The 9,429-nt window shown below is 44.4% G+C and overlaps 1 protein-coding gene across 5 annotated transcripts in view; it reads right to left on the bottom strand.

Moving 5' to 3' along the window:
• Positions 1–632: 632 nt before the first annotated feature.
• epha8 (eph receptor A8) overlaps positions 633–9,429 on the bottom strand; it is an 88,273-nt gene continuing 79,476 nt past the window's right edge. For 2 of the 5 annotated variants that reach the window (XM_030091311.1, XM_030091313.1), the window contains exons 14-19: positions 8,583–8,644; positions 7,272–7,499; positions 4,691–4,840; positions 4,349–4,539; positions 3,344–3,502; positions 633–1,116 (exon numbers count right to left, since the gene is read on the bottom strand). In XM_030091311.1, coding sequence (XP_029947171.1) covers positions 1,002–1,116; positions 3,344–3,502; positions 4,349–4,539; positions 4,691–4,840; positions 7,272–7,499; positions 8,583–8,644 — 905 coding nt within the window. In that variant the 3' untranslated portion in view covers positions 633–1,001. The remainder of the gene's footprint in view (positions 1,117–3,343; positions 3,503–4,348; positions 4,540–4,690; positions 4,841–7,271; positions 7,500–8,582; positions 8,645–9,429) is intronic. The other 3 variants (XM_030091312.1, XM_030091314.1, XM_030091315.1) reach the window with 2 other exon arrangements.

Below are 9,429 nucleotides of genomic sequence, written 5' to 3'. Positions count from 1 at the left end.
AATCAGCTGTGTTAGCTACAGACTCACTGACAAATAAAAGTGCTAAATTAATCAATAGACAATGCTGATAATTTGTTGGCAATAGCTATTATAAAGTGTTACGAGAAATCTCATCAAAGAGCTACATGAGCATTAAATGTTTCTACTTCTCCTTGGGTTTTCTATCTGTGTGTGTGTGTGTGTGTGTGTGTGTGTGTGTGTTGTTGACGTACCAGCTAATTCTTGACGGGACTAATGCTGCGGCTGCGGCCGGTGATCTGTGGCCAAAGCCTCGACAGCACGGAGAGATTGTAGAATAAAGTGCACCCAAACTGAATCACACACACACACGTTGGAAGTACAGTAGTTGTGCGCCGTGCAGCTTGAAAACTGATGTGGAGGGCTCCAAGGGCTCTCCTGGGGTCATTCATCAAGGTTGGACGGTGGAGAAATGTGCCTGTTTGCTGGTATTAATAGCCTGGGGTGAAATAGGTCTTCTCCGCTCTGGAGATGATCTGGCAACTCAGGTGAGCCCTATCTCACTTCTCCTTACGCTTTCGTGTTTTTCTCTGGCTCAATCCTCATTCGGGGCCTCATTCTCCTCAAGCTGCTGCTCTGACAGGTGAGGAGCGACACCCTCGTCCTCCCCTCCATCAGCCAATCGTATCCCTCCAATAGATTCATGATTGATAAATTATCTTCTCTTTGTAGACAATAAAATTAAAATCATTTGTGGTAATTAAGGCAGTCTTTCCATTTAGAAACATGACATTTTAACAGAAAACGTATCAGGTCGGAAAAGAAATAGAAAGGTCGGACTTGTCCCGAAGGAGTCACCTTCACTTCCTCCGTAGGTCAAACCATCCGCGCTTTGTTCGTTAACCTCTTGAGGAAAAGTCTTGTAAAGTTCCCACATATCTTCTCTTGTTTATCAGACCGTCGTGTTTCCTGTGGAGTCCATCCAGACCTTACAGAAGACGGGGATTCCAGATATTCGGCACAGAGGACCCTCCCTGTTGGAGTTATACATGCACCGACGGCACGCTCTTGTTGAGGACCTGCGCTCTCATCAGCTGGACGCTGGTCATGATCTTCTTCTGGTGACCCATCAGCGTCACCCCGAGCCGCTGGATGTCCCTGCACCGCACAAACACAATGCCAGCAGTCAGTGTGGGACTCCTGGGGCCTGCAGACTCTTTTCATTTAAACAGGTCATTCAGTTTGGACATAGTGTGCTAGCCAGCAGAGAGGAGAATAATGAAAACCCTTTTGAAATAAATGCATTGCAGAAGCTGAAAACTTGATCCATAGTTCAGCTTCAGGTGGTAGGATGGGGTGGATGTACTCTACATACACTGAGACTTTTACCCAAGAGCCTGTAGAAGCAGTCGGACACTGGAGCGTAGTGTCGAGACAGAAGACAGTTCAACGCACAGCCTTCACATACTGTTTGCAGACAGCATGAATAACCGTTCCTCCATCATCTAACCAAGTAATTCATCAACAAAACAGTTCTGTGTCTGCCTGTAAGTGTTTCTCTAAATTCTCCAGTGGCATAACTGCATTTCCTTAGTTATCCTGAAAGTCTGAAAATACGGTAATAATTGCCAATAATGCATCACCTATATGTAACTAGAGATGGGTACTGTTCCTGTTTGAACTGATACGGTTCGTGGGAATCGGTACCGGTACTCCACAGTGCCCGTTTTGAATACTTTTGTCTGTGTTTATGGGGTAATTGGCTTCAGATAAGTCGCTAATGGATGCTAGCATGTTAACAGCGCCGTGCAGGAGTTGTAGCTGTAGATCTGAAGGTGTTTAAAATGCTGCACTCCTCAGCCTTGAGACAAATCTTGTTCTTCACCAGGAGCTTTTTAAGATTACAAGTATTCCCGCCACAGCGAGTGTAATCTGCATCGTGTTTTGAAAAGTTTAGCCGTGCATTAAAGCGCTTCCTATCAGCCATGCTGCTCCGTTTACTGAGCGCTCGGCTGCTGACGGCATGACGCTCGTGTGTCAGTAATCCACCAGCTCTTCCGCTTCCTCACAGTCACAAGGATGCGTTCAGGTACCGAAATATGGTTTGATTTTTACCTGAATCGCTATTCGGTAGTACCAATGAAATTCGGTCGGTACCTATAGGCTACGTACTGAATTCGAGACTGATCTGTACGTATAACGTAGTAATTTTGGCTATTTGAAATGTAATAAAAGCCAATATCTTTACAACTGTGTACCAAAATATCACAATAACATCTTACAAACTTTATCATTATTGGCTGGTTTTTAAATATTGAAGGAGCATCAAATATATTTCCTGCAGATAATAATCTAATAATCCATAAACAAAACTGCATTGCTGGGGAAAAAGGTTTTTTTTGCATATTTTTGCTGATCAATAACAAATTCAGGAGATGGCGGTGTCGTCACATTCATTAACTGAAGATCCTATACAGCACTTGTAAATTGCAAATCAACTGTTTAAAAGAAAAAAAGTCTGTATAATTTCTTTAGAAGCAGTTGTTGCGTTATTGGCTATTAGTACTTTACTGGGAGCTGCAGGTCAAGACAGCAGGATTTGGTGACACTAATGCTGTGATGGAGGGAAACATGCGACCAGCAGTCAGTGAGTCACTGTGACATTTACAGGAGCCTTCATGCTGTTGTCCGGCCAATCAGCTGCTGCTACCTGAAGAAACCAGGTGAATAAAAACTGGGATGGGCAGAGGGTTAACTGATTAGGCTTCACATGAACTGTGCAAACAAGAAGCACCAGAAGAAAAGAGGAAACCAAAGAAAGAAAGAAAACCAGCGCAACTTTTTAATCAAAAGTTTATCCTCAAATACAAGGAGCGCTTCATGTGTTCTTCAGCTGGTAGAAGATTTCATATGACTTCTGAAGGTTAGAGCAGAGCTTATCAGAGCTGATCTCTGGGTTTTACCCCGATTGGAGGTTCTTTAATTCCACTGGATTAGAACACAACACGGTGGGCAGATTGGAGACAGCAGTGATTTCTCAGATTGAATCCTCCTGCAGCTGGTGTTGGCCCACAGGCCACGTGTTTGACCCCCTCACACATGCAGGAAGGGGTTTGATTTCCTTTGTTACCACCTTTGGCTGTGGGTATACTCACAAATCAATCAATGATCAGATGGCATTGCCAGTGAGACGTGAGGTTAAAGTCACTTCATGACACTTAACGTCTGTGACTGTGTTCAGAGGAAGACACTCAGGAGACAAAGGCAAAGTGTGGAAATGGAAATTAAATAAAATCAGTCTGATCTGCAGTGTTCAGGAGCTTCAACCTTTTGTTGACCGTGACAGTCCCTCATTGAACCTCTGTCCGCCACACTCAGTACTCACCCTTGGTTCATGCTTATGACATGCCCCAGAGTGTGGTACCCCCCTGCTGCAAAGTGGTCCTTGTAGCGGCCCATCTTTATGGTGTCCAGCCACTCGTCCACTGAGTTACAGCTACTGAAGTCGGGGAGAGCTCTCTCCATCAGCGGAGGACTGCTTAAACTAGGGAGAGACGGATGGCGGTGGGTTGGCAGAGAAAAGAGGGAGGAAGATGAATGGAAGGACAAAAAGATTAGCTGGAGAGAGTCCGAGAACGAGTGGAGTCAGAATGCGAGCGAGGGGGGAGTGAGCCGGAGGGGGAAAAGGGGGCTTTGAAATGCGATCTGCGACAGAAAATCAATAGCAGTTAAAATGATAGAGAAGAGGTGGCGGCTCATGGTTGCAGGATGGCTGCTTTGGGTAGATTAATACAGGGAGAAGTCCTCAACAATCCTCTTCTGTCTCTTCCTCCTGCCTGCAGTCTCGGTCAAAGCCACGCACCGCTGACTCCGGAGGACCTCTGGATCTCCGCTGAGCAATTTAGCCCGGTCCAGCTTTGGGCCGGGCGTCTCCGCTCACCTGCTCTCACGCCCGCCACAGATCAATGTCAATATCACAGCCGGGCTTTCGCTTAACAAGCAGCGCGTCCATCACAGATGAGCTTATTGGAAAACCACCGCTCGCTTCACCTGCCAAAGGAACTTCGAGCGGGAAACTTCGCGGCGGCGGCGACTGAGTCCTGCCGCGCTCTTGTTTGCAGCTGGAGGAGATGAGGTTTGCTCTGCCTCTCGCGCCGGGACGCCTGCTTAGCAGCCCTAACAGTCTGTCACCACGTACTGTCCAGGAGCTCATCCTCGTCTCGGGCCTCGCAGGCAGCGCCCCGCTTTGATTTGCAGCTTAATCCGCTAATCACATCAACCAATATTTGATTAAATGTTGGCAAACTCATCTGGCCAAATTAAATGAAAAGGCTCTTCAGGCGTGAGGCGCCGTGCGACGGCGTGTCGATCGTTTCAGACTCTCACCCACCTGCAGAGTGTGTCCATGGACTTCAGATTCTCCGGGTTTCGGATTAGCTTGTCGAGGATGGTGACTATCTGGCAGAAGCGCGGCCTCTCGTTGCGATCCTTCTGCCAGCAGTCCAGCATGAGCGTGTGCAGCGCGCCAGGACAGCCCATGGGGGCGGGCAGCCGGTAGCCTTCCTCCACAGACTTGATCACCTGCATGGGGGCGAGCAGCGACGTGCACGTGACAATTCCACTGACGGCCAGAAACACGGTTTCAATTTTAGTTTGAAGCAATGAGAAATAACTTTCGTTCATCTTGGCAAAACCTAAACCTGACTGGTTGAGTTTGTAAAACAAGTCTCACGTCTCTGTTGGTGAGGTTCCAGTATGGCCGCTCTCCGTACGACATGACCTCCCACATCACCACGCCATAGCTCCACACGTCGCTGGAGGAGGAGAACTTTCTGTAGGCTATGGCCTCCGGCGCCGTCCAGCGGATCGGGATTTTTCCGCCCTGAAAGCACAAGGAGGCTCACGATGAAAGCCATCGGAGCCTTGCTGGCATTCTGTCAAACAGCGCCTGAAGTGTGAGTGGGTTTCATCCAACTGGTGGAGAAACGCCTTGAGAAGCAATCGGTTTTCCTGGGAATTGATGCTGTCAAGAGAAAATAATCACATGTCGAAAAACACCAGAAGATATTTTCTACTTGAGGAACTATTTATGCCTTTTATTTTAAATACATGTGAAATATGTAGGTCAGAGTGAATTTTTCATGGATGACTCAGAGATCGTATGATCTCCACAGAAACAAAGGATGAAATTCACTGGTCTAAACCTCAGCGTAAACCTCAAGTAAAACTGCTTGGCTTATGCGATTTGCATTTTGGAGATTCTGGACTAACATGGCACTCTGGAGGAAAACTCTGTTCTCATTGTCCATGTTGCGCTTTGCTTTAAAATTCTCACATATTCCGTTAGACACTGGCGTGTTTTGCCTCTTTGCCTCGAGAAAACACTTTTACTCCCAGCTACAGCACAAGGTCTCCTGATGACAAGATATGAAAAACCTGTGACGCCACATTTAATAACAGCAGAGTTAAAATGAGCCCACTGTAGTGGAATGTTCAGAAACCTTTGTCACAAATAACAAGATACAATGTAGGACATACTGAGCAGAGCGTGTGGCGTATAAACTAATTGTTGATGAGTATTTATAGCTCACTGAAGCACACTGGATGTGTGTGGAAAAAGAAAAGTCTTGTAAATTTCACTAAGTATGTGAACCACTTATGTTGCTCTTGATATCATTCTGACACTTAATTAGGTTGACAAATGGACGCATCGCTTCCTAAACAAACAGCGCGCTCCCCGCGGGGCTTTCTTCAAATGTTTGAAGGTTACTCTCTGAACGCAGCTCTGAACAGTCTCTTGATGTCTTGCTAAACTCTTAAAGGCCACCCGGTGGAATCGCTAACCTCAACTCACGCTCTCAGAGTTTCTTCAAAGTCACTTTGCTGCCACCTTTGATTCCTGACTAAAAAGCAGCTTTATTCACCTTCCAACGATTTCCATGCAGTAATGGGCGGCGCGCTAATCTCCAGCCATTATCAAGCATTAATTTGAGGTGTGCTTTAATGATGCTATAGCGTCTGTAATTTCACAATCTATGATCCCTTTCCCCTTCAGAAAGCCCCCGTGATGCTGTAATCATCCCTCTCGCTCTAATCTGATTGCTGTGCTTTTATAGACTGGAGCAGACAAACGTGTCAGCTGATTTCCATCGGTGTGCTTCCACCTGATAACATCAGACTCGGGAAACTTTTAAAAAAGTCAACACTCAATGGATTCATACTCTGAAGTCATCAGGTTCATTTATGAAATGCTTCATACTGGATGGCGTTTCACTTTGTACCTGCTGCTTTCTAACATTTCGTGAAATTCTCTTCCTGTTCCCGGTGATGTACGGCTGCTGTCACTTTCACTACTGCTTGATCAATCTACTCTCGAAATGTCAAAATGTACCTATCTGGCCTCTCTGAAATAAAATGAAAACAAAAATTAAGTAAGACATTTTAATTAATTTATTCATTATTTAAATAGGAATGAGGTAAAACTCCTCAACTGCTCTCAGCATTTCTGCCGTCTCCGTCTAAATGGACAATGTTTTCAAAATGTTGCCGTGTAATCGAGAAACTGTTTTCAAGCAAAAATGCAAAAACGTTGCATTTTCATTTGAAAATGTTGCGTTGTGTACATGGGACCTGTTTAAATCTGCAGGATTAGCTTTTTAATCCAGATTACTCCATTTCAACTCGTCTTATGATTGCCTGTTATTGGGATGGAGAATTAGTTGTTAGAGATAAGTTTCAAATAAATAAGTTCTTTATCGTCATTGTAAACTATAAAAAAACAAACTGAGTGACATAAAAACGTGATAAAACAAAAACTATAGTTGCTCAAGTATTGTCTTGAATTGATGCCTTGTAATGAATTAAAATCATGCTGTACCATAATAAACTGAAAAACACATCAAAGTATTAACAGAGTTATTTAGATGGCTGACAGATAAACCGGTTGTTTCCGTTGATCTGCCGCCCCTGAAAGAGGTCAACAGGTCAAACGTGATCTCCTGGGTGGGAGGGGTTAATGGCTCTTTAGCGTCACCATTACGAGGCGCTATCAGGCAGAATATTGCTGCTGCTGTCTGGTTTTACAGCTGTCTCTTTATGGAACAGTAAAATGTGGAGTGCCACATAAAGCATGAGCTAACACCAGGCTGTAGCTTTGACAGCTAACATCTGTACCGGGAGCAGCGGCTTTCACACGCCGTTAATCTCTTCAGAGCTTTCCAATGATGTGTTTTATCACTCCCACCCTGCCGTGCGATCATGTGTGTGTGTGTGTGTGTGTGTGTTTGAGTGTGTGTCGCTGCGTCAATGCTTGCCTCGATGTGAAAACTCACACTGGTGGTGTATGCGGCGTCGGGGTCGTCCTCCAGGACCCTGGACAGGCCGAAGTCGGACACCTTACACACCAGGTTGCTGTTGACCAGGATGTTGCGGGCGGCCAGGTCTCGGTGGATGTAGCCCAGGTCAGACAGGTAGGTCATCCCCGCCGCGATGCCTCGGAGCAAGCCCACCAGCTGGATGACGGTGAACTGGCCGTCGTGCCTCTGCCGGGACCACAGAGGAGACAGCAGCGTTCAGCCGCAGAGCGGAGGCGGCGGCGGCGATAGCAGCAGAGATTCAATCAAGATAGAGACGGTGGGAAAGATAAGAGAATAAAACATGACATGGATTTGCTTTAAAGTCATAATCTGCAGTATAATCACAGGAGCCAATAGCGGAGCGGCGTGACTCTGTCAGTGTGAGACAATGAGCAGCAGCTCTCGCTCACGTTCACTCATTTCTGCTTCTTTTAAGGAAGTTTTTTTAACATAGTTTATTTTAGAAAAGAAATGCTGAGACTTCGTACATGCAACAACGTCTACACATGAAAATATAGTTTCAGTTTGAGAGGTTTGACAATGATTCACAGTCTGTTTACATAGCACAAAAACGAGCCTGTCATGCCATGTAGCCATGTTTAACTCATTATTAGGTACAAATATATAACCTCAAATAATATTCTGAACTTGTGATATCAGGCTTCAAACTTACACAGTTTAACACTGGTTGGACAAAAAATGGCGGCTGTTAATTCATCGTTGTAACTCTGTCATGATACAAAGCTGGTTGGACCAAGAGTTGATGCTATTTTATTCACTTTTTTCTAATGAAACCACACACATGCGTGCAGAGAACAACACGCTGTCAACGTGAACAAAAAGTTCCACCTTTCAAACCAATTTCAAAAACTTTCCTGTATATCTTTCTTTTGCATGTATGTAACTGTTTGTGTACATTTTTTGTTTCCTGATTTAATTAACATATTTGCATTAATATATGTTTTAATTTATTTTACATGTTCAGATGTTAAATGTGCATTTCTTTCCATCTTGTTTCTGTTGAATTATTCTGTGTTTGCTTATTCTTTGTGTTTCTCCTGCAGTTGTTTTTTTTTTCTTATTTGTTTTAAGTATTTTGTTGATATTTTTGTTGTATTTGTTCAGCAGTTCTGGGTATTTCTTGAGTGAAATGTCTTATTTCTATATCTTCTTTTTGTCTGAATGTTTGTCATGGGGTGTTCTCCTGCCTTGCATCAGGCCCTCGTGCTGCTGAACCTGCGACGAACTGGTGAGAGATTTGATACAAACCCGGAGGAAGGAGTCCAGAGAGCCGTTCTCCATGTACTCCGTGATGATCATCACCGGTTTGCCTGGCAGAAGACAGAGAAACACAGACAGAGCTGGAACGCAGACTTTCAGCCTGTTACTTCAGGTGTGAGCTGATTCCAGCGGCGGGAACTGGCGGCGTTCCCGCTCCGCCGGTACTTCCTGTGAAGCCTGACGCTTCTGTGCTGCAGCTGATTTTTAATTCAAAGCAGGTTCCGAGTCAGAACAGCGAGTCAAAACAAAACCAGCCTACTTAAAAGGTCAAGGCGTTTATGAATGATGGATGCTGCTCATTGTACCGAAGCCTTTAAATAAACTGCGAACAGACACACAGACAAAGTGGAAATACGCCAAAACACATATTTCCGCTTGATCTTTCTCTTTGTGTCAAGCGGCCTGTTATTCTCAGACATAATTTGACTTCGGATGTTTCTTGAGTTTTAAATAAAACTGTCAAAGAAGATTTATTTATTTAAAAAAAAAGAAAGGAAAGAAATGAGAGGCCTTTGCTCTTTGCATGTAAAACGACACGACTGCCACTGAATTCTAGGTGTTTTAGTTCCTTTTACAATATTTGTGGTCTTACCAGATAACTACTGTATGAACATTAAAGTTTTAGTTTTTTTAAAGGAAATGTTGGTTAATAAAACTTCATTGGCCTGTTTTTTTTTTTTTAACCTGGCTGATATTTTAACCATCCAAACAAATGAAATCTACACAATACTCAAACGTGTCTATTTCTCAGCATTTGCAGTACAGCATGGACGTATAGAAAGACACGTGAAATGAATACTGGAATTAAAATCCATGCTCAGACAGTGTTATAAAC

The sequence above is a fragment of the Salarias fasciatus genome, chromosome 5, assembly GCF_902148845.1.
Source record: "Salarias fasciatus chromosome 5, fSalaFa1.1, whole genome shotgun sequence".
NCBI classification, from domain to species: domain Eukaryota; kingdom Metazoa; phylum Chordata; class Actinopteri; order Blenniiformes; family Blenniidae; genus Salarias; species Salarias fasciatus.
Note: the sequence above shows the minus strand (reverse complement) of the source record. Positions and strands in the feature narration are given on the sequence as shown.